At 49.1% G+C, this 21703-nt stretch overlaps 1 protein-coding gene across 1 annotated transcript in view; it reads left to right on the top strand.

Annotated features, from left to right (window-relative positions):
* Positions 1–21703, top strand: part of LOC147678597 (uncharacterized) — a 100416-nt gene that overhangs the window by 46929 nt on the left and 31784 nt on the right. Inside the window, exons 10-12 of the mRNA XM_086945708.1 lie at positions 1586–1703; positions 10439–10638; positions 10795–10912. Coding sequence (XP_086801834.1) covers positions 1586–1703; positions 10439–10638; positions 10795–10912 — 436 coding nt within the window. The remainder of the gene's footprint in view (positions 1–1585; positions 1704–10438; positions 10639–10794; positions 10913–21703) is intronic.

Consider the following 21703-nt stretch of genomic DNA (forward strand, 5'->3'; position numbering starts at 1 on the left):
TCGTCTTAATCTCACTACAGCTGAAATCTGTTTACCATGTAATAAGTTCAGACGGCGGAAGTTAGATGGCCTATGTCTTGAGTGAGGGGATTAGAAAAAATTTCCTTTACTTCAGAATTTACAGAAGTGTTTTGTGGGTTGCACAAACTCTGAATCACCTGGGCATGGCACAAAGCCGGTTTTACCGAACCAGTCTCTAGGATGGGAAACCAGGAGGCGAGCAGTGTTGAAGCAAAATCTTATTAGATTGTTCCTGCGATGGTTCGGCACAAAATAGGTGGGGCTTCATACAGTTTGCAGTGGTTAAAAGTTGGTAAGCCGCCGCCCCTCCTACACTTGATGCTGCTTTTCTCCTCATCATTGCAAGGATTTCAGTTTTATCACGGGTTTGGTTGGCGAGCGGGTATTCTACGGGGGTTGTTGAGTTTCAAGCGTCCTATCGATCCCTTGCATATGTCAACCATGGAATGTCACAAGCTGTATCAAGCCTCAAGCCATTTTTTCTGATCAGATAGAAAGCCATAACATGAAGGGTGTTTGTTTTATCCAGTCATCGATATGATAGCCCAATTCTGCATGGCCAGCATAATTCCGCATGGCCAGCATGGGTGGGTACACCAATGGGATTGGATAGCGACCTTCTTGAAGGCTTTTTCTGTGACCAGACATTGTGTTAGCAACTCCCCAGACACCAGCGCTGTACATTGTGAAATTGGATCTTACTGACTTTCGCGAAATGTGCCCAGGTCCCTTAAGAAAGGGGACCCCCTGGTACGTGAGTCAATACACAGCAGTCTAGTCTTGCGAAGATAATGAGATCTCAGCATGCCAAGAGACCGGTCGCAAACCATGGTATACGATTTAGAATCGTTAATGGGCCGGTCAATTGATTCCTAAACAAAGGAAAGATATCCTGTAACTTCTGTAGCCCTACCCCTATTCTGGAGAGTATGAGAATCCTTATCATATGACAGATGGAAGTCCCATTGCTCCCACCCTAGCGGTATCTGCCTCTACATTTAATATTTCATCTGTTATTTGTAGAGGCAAAAAGGAAAGGGCACCGGAACAGGCTCATCTGATGCCCTGCCTGATCTTGGTTGAGGCCATACCTAATGCACCAGTCACATCCGCATGTCGCTGAGCCAGGTGCACAATTGGGAGTCTACTCAACTTCTAGCATTCTTCCTCTTGGTTGGGCTCAATTGACAGTCCAACGCAGAATGCTACGTATGTACAGCCCCTCTTTACCTTGGTGTAGATGCTGATTTAAAAGGTGAAGATTCAAGCCACAAGGGGCTTCCCGGCACGGAGGCAACATAACGAAAAGAAGACCTAGAACTGGGAACCTCTTCAGGAACGCCTCCCTTTCATAGATAGCTAGGACTTTGTACAAGGAACAATCTGTTCAAGGTCTCCTACTTAATAGGCAGGCGAGCTGCTGATCTCCTCCCCCCCCCCCCCCACTCCTCCAATAGAATCTTACACCACTTACCACCACTCTTTCGATTTGCACTGCTAAACCTTTCATTTTATTAAGTGTACAGTGCAGAGTATCTGACTCCTTGTATGTCTCTTGTTGCAGGTTCTTCCAGGCTACGAGAGGCTGTACACGCTGTATGTCACTGTTACGTTGGTCCTTGCCCCCAGCGGCAAAACTATCGCCATTACAGCATTGGTTCCTGCCAAGCTACGAGATATTGGTGAGTCAACAGTGGGGAAACTTCCCTGAATTTAGGGGCTCAGTACTGGTCATCAAATTCCTCTATGGCAGAATTTGATAAGGGGCTGCAGAATGGCAACCCCTTGAAGGGTTGCTAGGGGGTTGTCGCAGGGGCCTTAGTTTACGCCCCTGTAATTACAGAAGCAGTTAAAAACAAGCCTTGGCAAAGTCCATAGGTCTGGTTTATGTAGACATGCTTGTTGGTTGCCTGTAGATTTTGGAGTTGGTATGGATGCGTGGACAAATGACTGCTTCAGTGGTTTAATATGGAAGTACATAGCATGATCAATAGATAGTCCATGGACTGATGAACCAAATATGCACTCTTTTTAAATCTCATTTATTGAGATTTTCACAGCATAGATCCTGTATATTTACATCCAGGAACATATGTACAGTCAAATTATTGTACCTCTACATACTCTACATGAAATGAGGCCAAACCTATGCTTTCCAGTATATGGCAAGATTATTTATTCGTCTACCACTTATAATCCATAACCCATGTCAACATGTCACCCTTTGCAATGCTAATGCAGGAAGATGACTGAATCCCTCAATGGAAAACTGAGGCAACCTTAAAACTAGACCAAACTGTACTCCATTTAGCAGGTCAAGGGGCAATTCACGCTAAACAAGTATTCCCTCTTGAATGGGATTTAGCTAGAAATTGAAAGACCCCCCCCCCCCCCCCTCAAAGGAAGCATTATGCACTGGTCTGCTTTACAAACCATGGTAGTTGTTCTGAAGGCCCTTTGACAGCCCAATATTGGTCAGTTTGTTTACCCTTTATTACATTCCTGGCTAGTCTCACTGCAGATTATATATCATGTCCATACACATTATATTTAAGGATTGCCAGCTCCATGGGGGGTGGTTTTAGATCGTCATTTATAACTTTTTATGTCTCGCATGGCGTACTGCGCACATGCGCAGTCGAGCTCGTGAGATTTTATGTCTTTTAGTAAACTTCACTAGGGTGTTTAAGCCCCACCCCTCTTATCCATTGGCTGGCCTCCTAAACGGTGGCCAGCCATTGGAGAAGAGATCCTAGTGACGTTCTTCTCTCTTTAAGCCCTGTCTTTTTCAGATTGACTTCCCCGACTTACTGCTTGCGTAAAAGGTTTCATCTTTTTTATGGGTCCAGATGGCCCCATAAAGAAGATAAGGAACCTTTTACCCCAGCAGGAAGTCTGGGAGGTCAATCTGAAAAAGACTGGGCTTAAAGATTAAAGGCAGCGCTTTCCCTCTCCGCCGTCCTCTTCCCCTCCCAGTGCCCCATGCTGCTGTGTGCCATGTATCTGAGAACCTGTTCACATCTCAAGTGTGTGACAGGTTGCTAACAAGATCCTGTTCCTGCCCCAGCTAACTCTGCTCTCGGATGGGGCGATCACAAGTAGGGTGTGCACTAAACACTGTTTCTGATCAGTATTTTACCCAGCCGATGCTGTGAAGGGAGGTAGCGTGCCTCCTCCCCGGGCATGCTTTAGCAGCGTCAGGTCACTGGCAGCGACAGCCTCACACACGGCTCTTTATCTGCTAATACATGCCTTGGGATTAGGGAGGAGGTTGTGTCTGACACGTGGGTGTCGCTGCTCCTTGCATGCCCGCCCCACCACCCTTGCGCTCGGGGGCGCTCTGCTTTCTGTGGGATTGGGGGGTGACCTTGGATCGGTGTCCCCTATGCACTGGCTGCAGCGCTGCTGCACCCGGGATGAGGCATGCGGTGGGTGAAAAGCGCACGGGCGCCAGTGCATGAAGGATGCGCTCGTGGGGTCTACACGAACGCCTGCCCTCTGTGCGTGCGTATCCATCTAAGACTAAGGTAGGGTGTCCCGGATCAGTCCTAGAGTAGACCCTCCCAAGCATGCACAGGCGCAGAGATGGCATCGGCTCCCAGCGCTCTCCTCCCTGCAGGATTAAGAGGCTGAGATTAGCCTGCTCCGGTGAAGGAGCCCTGGAGCCGCTGCTTCCTCACTCAGAAATACATGTGCTTGGGGTGGGGGATACCAGCCCTGTCGTGCATCAGGCTGGGAGGTGAGACATCAGAGGCAATATTGGGATGAAAAATAGGACCGCTCGCTGGCTGCTAGAGGTGCAGCTATTTTGCAGGCTTTATTTACCGCAGGGCGACATTACTGTACATTTCCACCTCATCGAGCCCATTTTACAAAAAATCGAAATGAACATCCACCACATCCGTGTGTGTGTGTGTGGCTCTGTTTGTGTGTGGGTGCAAATGCAATAGGTCTCGCATTTTGGAGATTAAGCTATTGGCATTGTAAATGACCATGCCATTTATTTATGATACATTGTTGTAATTTACAATGCCAATAGCTATAACTTTTGCAAAGGCGAGACCGTTGCATTGTAAATGCTTGTTTAAATGTATAAATAAGTCCATCCGTTCTTTGCGCTATAGATGCCTCGCACTGCCTGTCTTTGCCCCTTTCACTCACAAAATGCTGCTCTAGGCAATTGTTCTGCTGTGAGCCTTGGCCTGTACAGCGTGCGACCTTGCGTCTCGTGTGGCCCTATCGCCTTCATTTAACCATGCCCCAAGCCCAGGACAGAAGCTTTAAATAGTCTGATGCTCCCGATCTGCGTACAGGTCTGTGAGCGGAGAGTCGTTGCGGATTACTAGACCGAACAGCTCAAAGTATGCCCAATCGGGTAGTTCCACAACCTCAAACCTTTCGATGCAAAATTCATAGCTTTTTACAAAAAAAGTTTTGAAAATATATTCTCATAAGTTCCATCTGTATCGATCCTCCAATCCACGCTGCTGGCTCTCGACCTACTAAAACAGCAACCTGTGAATTTTGATTGGTGTAAAGGCAAGCCCGTCTGCCAAGTCCGCGCTGGGGGCTGTGTGTGTGACATAAACTGCTGACGCTATTAGGTGCTATTCTAGGGCGTACCTGCTGGACATTGGTAAGAGAATTCCTCCTTGCTGTCATGTCTGGAAATCAGAAAGGCTGTCAAAAAAAGGCCTTCAAACTGTATGAGATGTGGTCTCCTACGGTGGGGTGGTAACCAGAGTCTCACCTACTATTATCAGTCCTATGCACTCCCACACTCTGTGGCCTCTGCAGGGTTTTTTGATAAACTCCAGGTCCCTTATAAAGAACAGCATTGCATTTTAACACCTTGGCTGCTAGGCGTTTTCCCCCTCCTGTGCTGGGAATTACCATTTTGCTGTTTCCATGACGAGCTCAGCTCGTCATCAGCACACGACACCCGTGGGTGATGACGAGCTGAGCTCGTCATCAGCATCGAAAGGGTTAAAGAGTGTTCTCCAAAATGCTCCGTATTTGGTTTTCCTTACCGAAAGTTGGGCCAATGATTCATCAGGCCCCGAGCTCGTGGAGGCTATTCCCCTGGGCTATCTCTTCTTGAGATTGGATAGGGAGGGGCGACGCGGTGGCGGTCTGGGCATCCTGGTCAGGGATGCCTTTACCTGCCGCACAATGCCCCTCACCTCCACTCTTGATGCCTATTAGGCACTTTATTTTTCCATACATTTTACTCACACTGAAAGTTTCTCTGGGATTGTCTTAGTCAACCTGGGCCTAGGGCTTTGTTTGGCCAGAACCTATGTAACCTGTTGGAACCTTATCTGGAACGTACCAAGCTCACGCTTCTTGATAATTTCAATTTTCATTTAGAAAATACTAATGATACACTCACTTCTAGAGGCCCTAAATGGATGTGGATTACATCAGTTAGTGAAGTCTTCCATTCCCATTGCTGGTCATACCCTTGATGGGATCTTTTCGATGACGACCGTATCTCTGTGAATGTGCCAGTTCCTCTCTCCTGGTCAGACCGCCATGCCGTTCCTTTTGAGCTAATGACTACCATGATGGGTACTTCCCAAAAGGCAGAACCTAAAACGTAATTTTGCCCTGATCCCCAATGATACGGTCACAAATTTTTTCTCTAACTCTCGGACCTTGGATTTTTCAAATGCGGATACTGACGCGGTTGACCTTGTTGAGAGAATTTCCTCCATGATGGATACCCTTGCCCCTAAAAAAATCTTACCATTGGTTCTCTGATCGGTTACGTGAAATGAGGCAGGAGTGTGGAAGGAAGGAAAGACTCTGGCAGAAGGACCTGGCACCATCAGGCAGGGAGTCCCATAAATGAGCCTTGAAGTCTTACAAATTAGCCATACTGGAGGAAAATGAACGATACTTCAACATTGTTGGATGCACTACCTCCCCCAAGGAGTTCTTCAACATATTTAATACTCTTGCTGCCCCTTCTACTTCGGACAAGGTGGAACCCTCACAGGCTGACGGCTTATCCTCCTTTTTCAGCTCGTAGATAGATATCTATGCCCAGTTGGAGACTCAAAATTCCACCTTGATGCTGGAGACTACGTCAGATACACTCCGTAACTGCGGACTCACCTGCACTTCTACATGGAGTTTTTGCTCTTTCCTCAACCTTACGACTGAGGCCGTAGATCTGCTGATTGATGTGATTAAATCAGGGTCCCCCCCCCCGGACCCCTGTCCCCTTAAAGTCGTGAAAAGAGCAAAAGAAGCTTTCATCCCCCACTTTATGACGGTCATGAACTTAGCCATATCTTCAGGACTTTATCCGCTGAGCTGGAAGGCTGCAGTGGTCCGGCCCATACTTAAGAAGCCCTCACTAGATCCATCCAGTCTTAAACCTCCGTCCCATCTCCCTTCTCCCACTTCCTGCAAAAATTCTGGAATCCCATCTTAATTCGCTTCTGAGCGCCTACCTGAGGGACCATCTGTTTCTAGATGACTCCCAACATGGCTTTAGAAGCTCTCAGTGAGACTGCACTTACTATAGTGCTGGATAATATTCGAGTCCAGGTGGATGCAGGTCATACCACCCTCCTGATTTTACTTGACCTCCCCGCCGCCTTTGATACACTGTCCCCTCAGACTGGTGGAACACCTTGAGGAGATGGCAGTCGAGGGCCGGGCATTGGATCTCCTTGCCTCGTTTCTCAGTGAATGGTCCCAACTAGTCAGAATGGGGAGTTTCTCCTCTGAGCCCTCCTCCTTTGCCTGCGGTGTGCCCCAGGGCTCTTCTTTGAGCCTTACCCTTTTTAATATCTACGTGGCCCCGCTGGCAAGGGTGGTGAAAGCATTTGGGCTTGAGGTGTTGTCCTACGCAGACGACACCCAGATTATGGTCTCCATTACGCATAAGGTCAGGAACCCTGCCGAAAATTTCAGAGTGCATGGTGGCAGTCTCATCCTGGATGGTTCAGACCTACCTTAAACTAAATGGTGAAAAGACGAGGTCCTGGTCTTTGGGGGAAGTCCCGGACATTTGGTCGGGCGAGTGGCGGCCGCATTCCCTTGGTACCTGTCCCACTCCTGCCTCTCATGGGAGAAATCTTGGAGTAATTATTGATTCCCTCTGACTCTGCATGTCTCAAGGACTGTGTCCACCTGTTTCGGGCTTATACGTATTAGAAAAATATCCTTTTTTTTTTTTTTTGTCTCTTGAAGGCCCTAATCCTAGCCAGACTAGACTACAATAATGCCCTCTATTTGGACTTAAACAAAGGTCAACTTCACCGCCTGCAGCTGATTCAAATCGCAGCTGCAAGGTTGGTTCTGAATCTCCCGAAGTATCACTCTGCTACTTCTTCCCTCAGCCTGCTGCACTGGCTCCCGGTGGACCGTAGAGTTCTGTTTGAGACCCTCTGCCTCACCCACAGCGCTTTTCATGGCTCATCTGACCTAAATAGCATCACCAAAAGACATATGCCCTCAAGGAACCTCGGGTCAGCAAATCGTGGACTGCTGCCAAGGCGTGGAACTCTCTCCTGGCCTCCCTTTCGGGGCAACAAGAACACTTTTGTGAGTCCCTGAAGACCTGGTTGTTTTCCTAAGAGCAGGGCCCAAGCATGTTTTCCGAAGTGGTCTGTGGGCGATCTGTATAGCAGCGCCTTGACGTCCTTGGGCTTAGTTTGCGCTATACAAATTGCTCATTCATAATATCTTGTAGAAAAGTTTATATTATATGTACATAATATCACTGTTTGTCTAAATGCTTTGATAATTAAAATTAATTGGATGTTAATACAGATGTTACTTCTGAGAAGTAACAATTTCAAATGAATTAGTAAAATGTTTAAGTGATGAATTTTGCATCACATGCAAAAAAAACATAGGTCTGTCAAGAGTACTTTGATACCTGGAGACTGGTGTCTTCACTGTACTGATTTCAGTTCCATCATGGCGGCCGTGGCCAGGCTCCTGTTTTTTAATAAGTGAGAACTTGAAGTATGATAAACGGAGGACTGTACAGTGTGCTGTATTGACTCCAATCCATCATGGCCGCCACCCAGTGACCCTGGGTCTCTTACTGCCCTGCGACCTCCTGCACTCCCCCTCTGGAGAAGTTTCACAGGCTCCTGTCCTACTTCTGCTGCCCTGGAGCCATGCCGCATCATGGTTACTGCACAATAAATGAACAAATTGCAGAAAGGAAGGCGATACCTGATATAATCTGCCGCCCCTTCACAAATATGGCAGCCAGACGGGAGCCCAGCCAGCCATTCCTTCAACCTGGCTCGCTCACCCCTGGCTGTGGGGCGCAGTCTGCGCTGGTCTGAGGCTCATTTTGTCAAACCTGATGTAAGTAGGACCATAAACTGTGCCCATCCCTGCGTTGCAATTGAAATGTTCCATAGGTGGCTGCTTCAATGAATGCTTCAGTGAAATCCCTGTGGGCTATCGAGGACCAATGCCTCCGGCTTGATCTAACATTAACTGACCGTTTATTAACCTTGCCCGCGAGAGGCTGGCCAAGAGGGACCAATGACTGAAGGTTGACCCAAAGCAACCAATGGAGGATGAGGGCTGACCCAAAGCAACCAATGGAGGATGAGGGCTGACCCAAAGCAACCTATGGATGAGGGCTGACCCGCCAACCCTTTGCAGTGAGCTGAGGAATGGCAGACAGCTAAACCCCTCGCAAGCCAGACCTAAGAATAATTAGATTTCATTTGGTGGCTACAATGGAACCCCTGATGGGGCCTGCGAACCACGGTATTCATGGGAATAGCTTTGCATATTTCCAACGTCCTCTTCAAATCAGACTTTTGAGAATCCCTAAAACTAGCCGTGATAGGACTGCTTTTGTCCAGCTCGTGTGCACCTGCACCATGTATTAATGTAGACTGAACACTGATGCAGAATTCACTCTGCATGAGTGGGCTGGGCTACAGGGTGTGCATATGCAGGGTGGCGGGGCTACATGGGGTGCTTGTGCGGGCTACAGGGGTGCATATGTGGGGTGGCGGGGCTACATGGGGTGCATATGGGGGATGGTGGGGCTACATGTGGGGGGTTGCAGGGCTACAGGGTGTGCATGGGGGGGCAGGGGGCTACAGGGTGTGCATGAGGGGCAGGGTGTGCATGGGTGCTACACTGCCTGCATGGGGGCAGCAGGGCTGTGTGGTGTGCATGAGGGGGCTGTGGGGCACGCATTAGGTCACAGCCAGCCTGGACAACGCATAACCATTTTCTTTGGCTGTTTTTGATTGCTGCTGTAGTTTTTCCTTTTGGTGGCTGCACTCTAACATTAGGTTCTTAAGCCTTTGCCTTATTTTGATCCACTCTGCTGCTCCTCTAAAGTGTAATTCCTGGGAGTGTTTATTTTTTTAATTTACTGCATGAAGTGTTCCCTATGGTAGCTCTTGAAGGAATGTGGGGAGCCTTCGGTCAGGCAGTGTGAAGAAAAGACTATGACTTATCATGCATAATAACACTTGGGTTATATTTTTAAGATATAAAATAGTTCTATTTATAAAACCCACAGTTAAGATTAGCAGCCTAAAGGGGTAGCATAACCTATAGAGTACAAAATAATTGAAATGGTTCGAATACCATCAATTAAGACTAGTAGCATATAGAGGGAACATCACAAGTTTTGATTCGAGTGCATTTCATCTACCTCCTATACTGATTATATAATGTGAGTGTATAAAAAAAAATCCTAAATGACAGTGGGATGGAACTCGGACACAATCGTAGGTGCTAGATACAGGGCGGCCATGTGGCAGACTGTTGTCTCCCGGTTACTTGCATGTATGTGGAGACAGACAATTGACCTGAATACCCTAGTTGCAATTATGTCATCCCTAATGCCCAAGATGTGGCATAACGGCAGGATTCATTTCCTCCCTTGTGCTTGATACTGCAAGCAAAAGTACAGCACATGATCTACAGTTTCCTTAACCTCTCGGCCAAATGGGCACCTTGGGTCGGGTGCCGCATCCACACGGGTGTATCGCCACTTCGCAGTGAATGATCAAAGCGGCAAAGTTCAGAACTTAATGTAGAATCTTAGCACCCGGAGGCTATATTGTGTCCGTATACCTTTCCGAGAATTGAGTATCTTTAAATTCCAAAAAGGTAGAAGTTGGGTACTTGCCACCCCCCATACTGGTGCAATTTACCATCTACGTATCCCCAATAGCGCAGTATATGTTTCATAAGATTTCTTAGTCTTCCAAATGGAAGAGTTCAACGCAGACTACAGGTATCTTGGTTTCAGGATACATCACAGGTTGACGCCAGGCAAGATGCAAGGATTGTGTTCATAACCGTATGACTGTGCTCTTGTACGTATAGTTCACACCTGCCGGAATACACACTGTCCTCAATGGTTTATATTTTGATGATTTTATGTCTACATCTTTCTCCCCAGTTCCTCCTGTATACAAGGGCATCTGTGGCAACAAGAGACTGATTATGGAAATGACACACGGTTCCATGGACCGGTACTGGTTACCCTACATCCGTGACCTCCCGCTGACCGAGGAGCTGAGCAGATCATACATAGTGGACGGTAATAGCTCTGTGTTCCACCTGGAGGTGCCTGTTCCAGCAATCGGCTTGGTGTACGAGGTACAGTATATTTGTGGCTCATCCTAGGCGTGCTTGCGTTTGCGCCGTCTCACCAGCTTATGGCTGTAAGTAGCACAATGGTCACTACTGTGGCCGCAGTATTCTGGAAGGTGGGATTCCCATCCTTTAATGCTCTAACAAGACCTTTGTGTTTAGGAGGTCACACTGAAAACGACTGCGGTCAGACTGGACTTCTCCCTGAAGGACAACCAGACCTTGGAAACAATGAGCTCCTTTTCAGTCGCCTGCAGGTTCCCAACTGGACGCATGCTGGGTAAGGCTCTTTTACTCTATTCGGGTCCGCAGAATTATGTGGCAAGATCTAAATGATGGTACGAAAAAATGCAGATTGTGAAACCTGCACATTATGTGGCAAATGTGGTAAATCCATAATTCAGTAACTTCTGGAGCAATAGATTTGAATAAATGCATACAACTTGAACATTGGACTTTTAATGTTTGATAAAACAATGGGCAATCAGTGGCCATTGTTAGCTGCACTCTGAATGAAACCGATTTTTCATATTAACTACTACAAAATAAACTTTATGTAATGGATGCCGTGTAATATGGTCCTTTATTGCTGTCTTGAGGTATTATTGACATTTACAAACTGTTCTACTTTTGAGCTCATGGTTTATGATGCAAAGCCACCCAAACTCCTCGGTGGCCATGCGCATCGTTTACCTTGGTTGGCTCTTCTACGTGGTTCTGGTAGGCCTGAAAGATCAAACCGATTCCGAATTGGTTAACCCATGGACTGAGCGTGCGTTGTTTTGGTTGCAACCACCAGTCGGTGAGGTGGGCATCCTATTTGGCAAGAGGGAAGACTACTTTGAAAGGCCTGGATTGGCCAATGAGGGCGCCTGGTCATTGCAGTCCCTTCTCCCATTTGCATCTATAGGAGTGGTGTTTGATAGCCTCCCTTTATTTCAATGTCCTGCTCTCAGGAGCCTCAACCTGCAGGCTCTCTGATGTAGAGGCTGTAGCCACTTGGAGCGTGTTTGATCGTCGTACTGATCTTCTTTACTTCCCCGTCTGAGACCACTTTAGGTGCTGTTTCCATCCCCTATCTCTCCCCCCCCCCCCCCCCTTCCAAAATTCCTAAATCTGACTTTGGGTGCAACCGAAGGAAGTAGCCCCACACACAGCCTGTGGCTACTGCCCCATCATGAGGTGACCAGGAGACCGACAAAGCTGGTTGTAGGGAGGAGTTTTGTATGTCTGAGAGTGGAAGATACCAACTAACAGGGGAGTAAAGTAGCCCTTAACCAGACCCTGCTGTTGCCTGTGACCTTTGACTTGTATGTTGTGTGCTTGCGGTTCATGTGATAACTTGCAGTCCTTGCTCAAACCAAGATAAGTTGCAGTAATGGAATGAACTCTAAGGTTTCCAAAGCAGTTCTGTCAAACCTTGCTATTGGTGGCTCGTGCTGCTTGAATTGTAGCGCCTTGATTCATTGCCCCGTTTTGGGGTCTTGTCTTTGCCCTGTGGCAGCTAGAACTGTCTTTGCCCTGGGGCAGCTAGACCTATCCTACCTGCTTAAGCCCTTTAAAAACGCTAAACTTTGTCAAGACACCCATTCTAAACCTAGCTGTGACTGGACATTGCAAAGGGATTGATTTCTAAAGTTGTTACAACTGCCAGGGTCGCCTTTGATAGGTCTTTTGGCACTGTTGGCTTGGCAGTTTGCGCTTGACTGTTCCCATCAGGCACAGGGTCAAGGCTGATTTGCATATGGCCATGTCTGAACTGGGGTGGAGTGCAAATAAAGATGGATTTAGGCCCAGATCTCTGTACTGAGGTGAATGTATGACATTGTTCTGCATTCTGTCCAACTGTTTTCGGCTTCAGTCATAACATTAAATGAAGAATCTACAGGAAGGGGAAAGGAAAGCAAAACGGTTGTCAGCGTTTTGTACTAACTTACATAAACTCCTCTTCTGAATTGTACCTGTGGCTGCTTTCTACAGCTTTAGGTTTGCTATGTTGAAAGGTGCCCTTTTGTTGCCACTTTTGCAATTGTGCGCACGAGAACCTGTAGCTCCTGGAAGTCCTTTGTATGTGCTGCACCTTGAAAGAGCAGGAAGCTGTCATTCGTGCCTGGGTAATGAATAACACTAACCCATTTTGTCTGTTTTCGGACCTGTTGACATTCCTGGCAAACTTGGCCACAGCCGGACATATTTACCCACTCATGAAAACCACCCACTACATGCTGGAACCGGTTAGGGGCGGTTCGCTGTCACTCCTGCGATTGCTTCCTTATGGTCGCGCCTCAAAGGGGCGACAAGTATTCTAGCCCTAACTTTTTACTTATTCCAGATTCTGAGGGGAGAGGCTCTCCTCATGGGTCCTTAAGGAGTGGTACTACATAGTGTTACCAATGGGGATCCCAAAACCACACCCACTACAGAAATCCTTATGGGATGAGAACAAAAGAACCCACTTGCATACCCATAACTCGCCTTGCTTTGGAGACAGCAGTGGAAAAGTAGCCCCACGAAGCGTTGAATGTGGCCTTGTTGCTAAAGGCCCATGTCAAAGCAGATGGGCTATGAACCTCTAGTCAAGATGGCGGCAGTAGTTTGCCTCATGTCTATTCTACTTGGCTCTGCAAACTGGGTCAAGTACAACCATTGCGCATTGAGCCCTGCAGTGAAAGGTTTCTCAGGGGGAGAGAAGTGTGGGGGTCAAGAGCTCAGAACTCAACAACTCCAATGCCTATTTAAATGACACCTGCTTTAGCGCCCTCTCCCTGTTCTAGAAGTTATCCGATCTAGAGATATTTACTTTGACGTACTTCGCAGCAGAGACCAGACACAGGATTAGTTCATCCGTATCTGCTTCCTTGCAGTAGCTCACAGATCAGTCCAGTAGTTTGTAGCCAAAGTAAGGGGGCTGCTTGTGCACCAGCCACTGTTCCTGCTGCAGAACACGATCTGTGGTTCTACCGCACTCCTTCATGCCTCGTTACCCACTCATATTGTCGCTGTTGGCCTTCACTGGTGGACACGTGTGGCTGGCGCTCCTGCGGAATCTACACTGATGTGATGCCGCAGCCGTGCTGGACAGCATGAAATGACTTTTTGGCTGGATTTTGTGGCCCACTGTAATGGCTTTGATAGGCTGGGGAGAGACCCTTCGCAGCACTGTTCAGCTGTAGCTTTGATCCCAAAAGCGGTCAGCAACTTCTAGGCGTTGCTCATGCTGGTAGCACACCTGACTCCTGTGAGACAGTCCACCCTCGTGCAGTGCCATGCATGCTCCTCTCAGAGCAGGCAGGCTTCTAAGCGCTAAGCAGACCTTCGAGCCACTACCTCAATTTGTGCAGACTTGAGGTGATGGCCCCTCACTTCTGGGAGGCTGGCTGCCATGCCCACAACGGGCCCAGGTACACAGGAGTTCTTTAAGTACTCTGGGGAGAGTAGTTGGCCTAACGGCTAGGGCGGTCGACCTCGATCTGGGGAACTGGGTTTGAGTCTCGGCCACGACGCTGAACATCCTGTGATTCTGTGGAAATCACTTAATCTCCCCATGCCTAACAAAAATACCCACACTGGCTGCTGGTCCTGATCAAATAGTCCATCTTTCGACTGGGTATATATGTACAACTTTTATTCAGCTCAATCGTCTGATTCTGCCGCCAGGGACACCAAACGGCCATTCCGTGTCTAATTACACTTTGGGATTCATTCATGCATTTCATAAATTGCACACGTCGCATTCTCCACACATGTCACCTTTCCACAGCGCACACCTGGGAAAACCGAGACATTCCCGTCGGCCTCTTTGCAGTGCTCAATATGTCCACGAGATGGCGGCAAAGTCAAAGCAAATATGACCAGAAGACAACTGTTCTCAGACTGCGATCATTCCGCACTCCTGTTTTAGTGAGTGACGGCGAAGAGGGGCGGGCCCTTCCCACAGCAGGGTGGTCCCCCACCTTCCCACAGCAGGGTGGTCCCCCAGGCCCTTACCTACCCTCGGAGACTGGTTCCTGGACTGCAGCGGCGGAGCATATCTCGCAGGGTTCATATCTCTGTATGCCAGGGCACATGTCCTGAAAAAAGAATTGTGGGGAGGCTGTCACCGGAAGTGATGTCACGACAGGAAGTGACGTCACGAAAGGTGCCGAGCTCCTCGTCCCACAGGGGCCAAAGCGTGAAGTCCAGCTGTTTGGCAGGGGTGATGGCGTCCCTTAGGTAAAATAAGTGGGGGGACGCCGTCCACCCACGTTAAGGTACCCTGACTCGAGCCCTGCTGGTGGCTGACCCGAGGCCCTGCTAGTATCCTGGTCAGGGTTGCCACCATGGCAAGAAGAAACTGGCTTTTGCAATGTGTAATGATGTGCTTCCTTATTCCCCACAATAACTCTCGGAGCCGGGTTGCTGTGAACCTTATATTTATTCAAGATTGATTCTTACAAGGAGCACCGAGCACGTCCGCTACCCAGCCGGCTCGCGCGCTTCTCTACGCCCTCGCCGCGCTCCTGCCTACGTCACCGCACGTCACGTAGCTACGTGACGTGCAACGCTAGAGCGCTCACTACATATCTCCCCTTTTTCCAATGCATTATATATAGAAGTCCTGGCTCATGTCATAGTCTCTGAATCTCGCCGGCGGGACCACCGCCCTTCCCCTTCTCGTCAGTCTTACCGGGGTTGTGGCAGCTGTTGCTTCACTTCTGTTGCCACCTTCTAGCGCAGCCGCGCTAGGCTCCTCCCTGCTCCTGTCCTCTTCGTCCTGCTGTTCCCCACTCTCACCATAGTCTTCCTGTTGCGCCTCGCCGATGCCCAGGTCTTCTCCTCCATACTCACGAGGTCTCACTCCTGTCCTCACTTCCTCCATTTGTTCCTTTGTCACTCCAGCAGAGTATTTTATTGCATCTGGCCATGCGGTCTTGCGTCCACACGTTGCCGTCGCTCAGCAGGGCTGCTCTACCTCTCACTTCCACCACCTGCATGGGCTTGCTGTACTTGCTTTCTCCCTTTTTCTGCAACGTGGCCAGTCTTACTCTCACCCATTCTCCTTTCTCTAATGCCGTGTTCTTCACATTTCTCCGCTCATTGTAGTGTCTGGTGTACACTGATTGGGCCCTTTCTAGGTTGGCCTGCACCACAGCCGGTGACCACTCACTCTTGACTATTCTTTCCTTCCACACTCTGTTGTCCTTGGTGAAAGGCTCGCGGCCTCTTAGAATCTGGAATGGACTATATCCCGTGTTCGTGGGCGTTATCCTATATGCCCACACCATGTGCCAGATTTCTGCTTCCCAGTCTTTATTGTCTGAGATGGCCGCTTGTATCGAACCCATGATTACTCTGTTAAAACGTTCCACCAACCCATTTCCAGCTGGATGGTATATGGACGTATGTTTTGCTGTGATGCCATTCCTCTCTAGGAATCGGGTCCATTTTTCAGATCGGAATTGGGGGCCATTGTCGCTGAGGACATTCTTTGGGATGCCCTCCCTGACAAAGGTCTCCGCCATGAAACTCACTATTGTTTCCGTGTCCATTGTTTCTTCGATCCTCAACTCCGGCCATTTGGAATACCGGTCTATCATGACGCAGATGTATTTCTGTATCCCTTGTGTGTTTAAGACAGGACCCAAAATGTCAATAGACAGTTCCTCCCACGGATTCTTTGGAGAGTCAAATTTCCCCAGGGCTGGGCGCAAGGGTTTGAGTGTCTTGTCCGCACCTTGGCACCTCGGGCACTCTCTGACGTGTCTCTCCGCCCTTATATCCATTCCCGGCCACCAGTAGTTCTGTTTGGCCCTTAGTTTAAGCTTTCCGGCACCTAGATGTCCCTCGTGTAACATGTCCATCAGCTTGGGGATCATTTTTGTGGGTGGTATGACTCTCTCCCCTCTGAATATGAATATGCCCTGGTCGTCAGTCGATAGTTCCTCTCTGACTTCGAAATACGGGATGAGTTCTCGCCCTGTTTTGCTTTTGTCTGGCCAACCCCTTACAATGTAGGACTTTACTTCTTCCAGAGCTAGGTCTTCCTCATATGCTTGTATCCATTCTTGTCTGCTTATGGTTGTTTCTTGGTCTTCTGTGAGTGCAACCCACTCTTCCATTCCCTCGCTTCGTTCTGTGCTGGGTTCCATTGCTGCTGCCCGGCTTAGGTAGTCCGCCACCTTGTTCTTATTTCCAGGAATGTGTTCCACATCATATCGGAACTCCATTAGTTTGAGTGACATCTTGGAGATCCTTGGCGTTGCGTCCGCATGTCCACTCGATGTGAGAACCTTGAGCAGGGGCTTGTGGTCGGTCCTCAGCCTGAATCTGGTGCCCCACAGGAATTGTCTGAATCGAGACATAGCCCATACTACAGCTAGCATTTCTTTCTCGATCACGCTGTATTTCTTCTCCGTGTCGCTTAGGGTGCGGGATGCGAAGCTTATCGTTTCTAGCCTTCCGTGACCGCGGTCTTGCATAAGGACTGCTCCCAGTCCCTTGTCGCTGGCGTCCGTTGTGAGCACAGTTCTTCCTTGGGGGTCAAATCCTTGCAGTGGGACGGCACCTGCCACTTCCTTTTTCACTCTTTCGAATTCTTGCTGAGCCTCCTCCGACCACCGGAATTTGCTGTTTTCCCTTGTGAGAAGCCTCATGTGGTGGGTCTTCGAAGCGAAATGTTGCATAAACTTCCCATAGTATTCTGCCATCCCTAGGAACGATCGGACTTCCTCCTTGCTGGACGGTGGGGGTGCATCGCAGATGGCTCTCACGTTTTCCGCCTTCGGGGTTACCCCTCGCGCACTTATTTCATGCCCCAAGTACGTCACCTTCTCCATTCCTATTCGGCACTTGGTCCATTCGGCCGTGAGGCCCTTCCTTTCCAGAATTCCTAATAAATCGCCTAGTTTCTTGTTATGGTCGGATCTGTCACGCCCCATCACTAAGATGTCATCTTGGAAGTACTGGACCCCAGGTCTATCTTTGAACAACTGGTGCATGAGTTTCTGGAACACCGCTGCCGCTGAGGCTAGCCCAAACGGCATGCGGCGGAATTGGTAGCACCCGAATGGGGTAATGAACGAGGTCAATTTTCGGCTCTCCGGGTGTAATGCAATTTGGTGATATGCCGATGTTAGGTCTATGGTGGAATACCACTGGATGCCCCTCGTGCAGGCCAGCATCTCCTCTATGCGGGGTAGGGGAAATCTCTCTACCACAATGTTTTTATTCAACTCGCGCAGGTCCACACACAGACGGACCTTGCCGCTGGGCTTCTTCACCACCACCAACGGTGCCAGCCATTCGGCGCAAGTGATGGGCTCGATGATCCCTCTTTTCTCTAGTTCTTGCAGTTCCACTTTCACATCCTCTCTCACAGCCAGCGGGATGTTTCTCACCTTGTGGGCCACTGGTACTGCTCCCTCTTTGAGGATGATCTTGTGCGCGAATCCTCCTAGTTTCCCTACTGTGCCCCCAAAGACAGTTGGGAAGTCCTTTCTCCATTTGTCCATGTCCGATCCGCCTTCTTGTTCCGTTAACAGGATTTGCTCCTTGCCTCCCGGGTCCAACTTAATGCCTAAATCTCCTTGGTCGAGCCACCCTAGGACTGAGGGACCCTTCTCTGAGACGTATAGTTTGCACCATGCTGATCTCCCTCTGAACTCGAAGTTCAGCTTCCTGTATCCAGCCATGGGTATCCGATCTCCATTGTAGGTGACGGGACGAATGTCCAGTCTTTCCAATTCAGGGCCCAGTCGGGGGGCGAACTTCTCTTCCCACACCGTCCTCTGGATGATGGTGTAGGGTGACCCAGTATCTGCTACCACTTGGATCTCGACTCCTCCTATCGTCATTTCCAGGATTGGTTTCATCGTTCTTCCGTCGACCCCTAGGACTTGCCCATCCACACTCAGGATTTCGTCGTAGATGCAGAGCACTGTCACTACTTCTTCTTCAGCTGTTACTTCTGGTTCCTCCCCTTCCTGGCCAACATACTTCACTGCGTTCTTGGAAGCCTTCTTCCTACACACCTTCTCATAATGGCCGATGATACCGCAAAACAGACATTTGGCGCGAGACGCGGGGCACTTCCGGTCGTGCGCTTCGTGCGACCAGCTTCCGCACCTGTAGCATGCCTTTTTGTTGCTTCCTGCCGATTTACCCGCGGGGCCAGGATTGGTAGGCCATCTGCTCGGTCCCTTCTCCAATGGTTTCCGTGTCTGGTGGTCTTCGCAGTGCCCTTCGTTGTCAACTTTGTTCACCACACCGCTGGGAGCGGTTTCTTTCTTCGTGGCTGCTGCGCACCTTCGCGCCAGTTCGGCTCTCTTGACTATAACCAGTACATCCTTGAGTGAGGTGTCGCCTGCGGCCCATAGCTTGTCCTGCACATTTGTGCACGTGGTGTGCATCACCACCTGGTCTTTTATGAATTTGCTTTCCCAGTTGGCGTACCTGCATGAGGCTGCTAGCTTCCTCAGCGCCGCCACGTACTCTTCCACTGTCTCTCCTGGATGTTGTTTCCTTTGCTGGAAGTTAAACCTGTCCACTGAAACACATATGGATGGTTTGAAGTGTTCATCCAGGTCTTCCATCGCGTGTGCGTACACATCGTCGTCTGTTGATTCTCTCTTTTTTGGAACCAGGCTTTTGTAGATCCTCAGGCCTTCCGGACCCAAGTTCAATAGTAAGATACGTTTCTTTCTCGGTGGCTTGAATTTCTCTTCACTTTCATCTTCTAGCACTTCTATAAAATTGTCTATGTACTCCTTCCAGTCCTCCCATTTCATAAGGGGTTCCCCTGGTCTGGGAAGGAACTGGACTGGCGCAGTCGCGAACCCCGCCTGTGCACTCATCTTCTCGCCCTTGTAAGTAGGCGGTGCACTTTCCGGGCCTCTCGGGCTCCCAGGTGCGCTGTTTTGTACTTCCCCGCTGCTTAGGGGTGGGGGGCTGTTCCTCTCAGCCCCTTCCTGTTTTGGTGGGGTAGCCAGTGCGGTTCACTGCGGGCCGTGGTCGTGGTAGCTTTTGGCGCGGTGTGCGTCGTAGCTCCAGGTAGGTACTCACTGCGCGTCTGCTGTGCGCTCTTTCGTGCATCTGTATGCTCTGCTGTGCTCCTTGTGGTGCCCCGGTAGGGTGTGGTCACTGTGTGTCCCCTCGGGCCTTCTCCGCGTTCCGCTCCGTGACTCCGCTCCGTTGCTCTGGCTCGTCGTGTGATCGGTGTTGTGGGGGTCGTGGGCCGCGCATCCCACCCTCGTCGCCACTGTAATGATGTGCTTCCTTATTCCCCACAATAACTCTCGGAGCCGGGTTGCTGTGAACCTTATATTTATTCAAGATTGATTCTTACAAGGAGCACCGAGCACGTCCGCTACCCAGCCGGCTCGCGCGCTTCTCTACGCCCTCGCCGCGCTCCTGCCTACGTCACTGCACGTCACGTAGCTACGTGACGTGCAACGCTAGAGCGCTCACTACACAATGCAATGGGTCTTTAATTCGCGAGAGTTGAAGATACTCACGTTGTAAATGACCATGCTTTTATTTATCTGCCATGATAAGTAACACAAGCTGTTGTCATTTACAATGCCAATAGCTAAAACTCTTGTAAATACGAGACCTATTCCACATCAAAGAAGCGGCCGCCATTGTTCCGGGCTGCTTGGAAAATGAAAGCGCGCCTGGCGCTCTGAATGCCGTGCCTGCAGTAAGAGAAACTCAAAAATATTTACTGACTAAATAGGGCACCCTGTAACATCATTGGAGGATACAAATGAAGACAAGGCGGTACTAAGGACTAACAAGCCTATTAACTAATCGGTTGCCAGCATTTACAAATGACAATGACACAAGCCAATGAAAAATATGGGCAGAGTGGGCGGAGCTTCAACTCCATAATACAGGCCATTTGTAGCTCTTTGAAGAGTCAACGAAAGCCTTAATGTGACAGGAAATAAGTCAACAATATCCTATGTACGCAAAAGTAAAATTACTTTTATCGTTTAATAATTAATCGGGTGCCATTACTGCAGCTCTGGAACACATTCAAAAGTGGCTTCTGTTTAGATTTGCTGTTGGAAGTATGTACAGATAAAGGCTAAAAATACCGGCTTTACAGGGTTTTTGCGAATGGGTACCAGTCAGGACATCCAAAGACTGGTTGTGCTTGGAGAAACCAGGCCAGGAGGCCCCCCAATCTGGGTCCATCGCTTTGTATTGAACTCTCCGCATGGAACACTATTGAAGAGTTCGTGATCGCAAAAAGGGGCAGTCCTCAAGCGTGAGTTCCTTGTAATGACCATGCCTGGTCCAGTGGGGACTCGTCTTCAAGCCTCTTGGAAGGGCCCCAATCCACCAGTGAGCAAATGTGTGGCTTGTCTCTATCTGGAGGGAATGTAAGAGTTTGGGAGGAGATTTGGAGTATATCCAGTTCACTGTTCAACCACCTGCCCTCCACCTTCCTTGGGGACGTTTCTGGACTGTTCTTTCTGGCCTTGCAGCGAAATTATATTCAGGGCAATCCAGGGGTTTGGTTCACTTGTGACCAACTGGTGATAGTCATGTCTGATTCTTTCCTGCTGCTTTGTTTCAGATTCCTTGCCCTGTGGCCATCTCCTGCCTTAATTTCCCAACCTTGTAGTGGTTTCCATTTTTGTGTGCACTCTAACTCCCTTTCTGACGAGGCTCCTGATCGAATCCTATGCGTACATTCCCTAAACTAACCCAATAGCCCATTTTTTTTTTAGCTTTAGATATTGGCTTTATTGTGTGCAGTGTATTGGGGTTTGAAGTCCAGCCCCTGCTCATAGCAGCACATTGTGTAAGAGGGGACAATACTTGAACCACAGACTTTAGAAAACTCTTGCCCTGGCCTCCGGGGTGGTGCACAAATGTTGACTGACACTTACAAATCTTTAGGGCTGGTCTGGGATGCACCTGGTCTTGCTGACCAAGATCATTGCAAACTTTCCTGGTTCTGGCCCCTAAACAACCCCTGTAGCCCTGCCAGCTCCTGTGCATGGTGGTCCAGAGAAGCAATGTGTAGCCTTGCCTGCCACTGAAGACCCTTCTGATGTGCTTGGATGGTAGGCAGCTCTTAAGA

Source organism: Lissotriton vulgaris, chromosome 12 (assembly GCF_964263255.1).
Source record: "Lissotriton vulgaris chromosome 12, aLisVul1.2, whole genome shotgun sequence".
NCBI lineage: Eukaryota > Metazoa > Chordata > Amphibia > Caudata > Salamandridae > Lissotriton > Lissotriton vulgaris.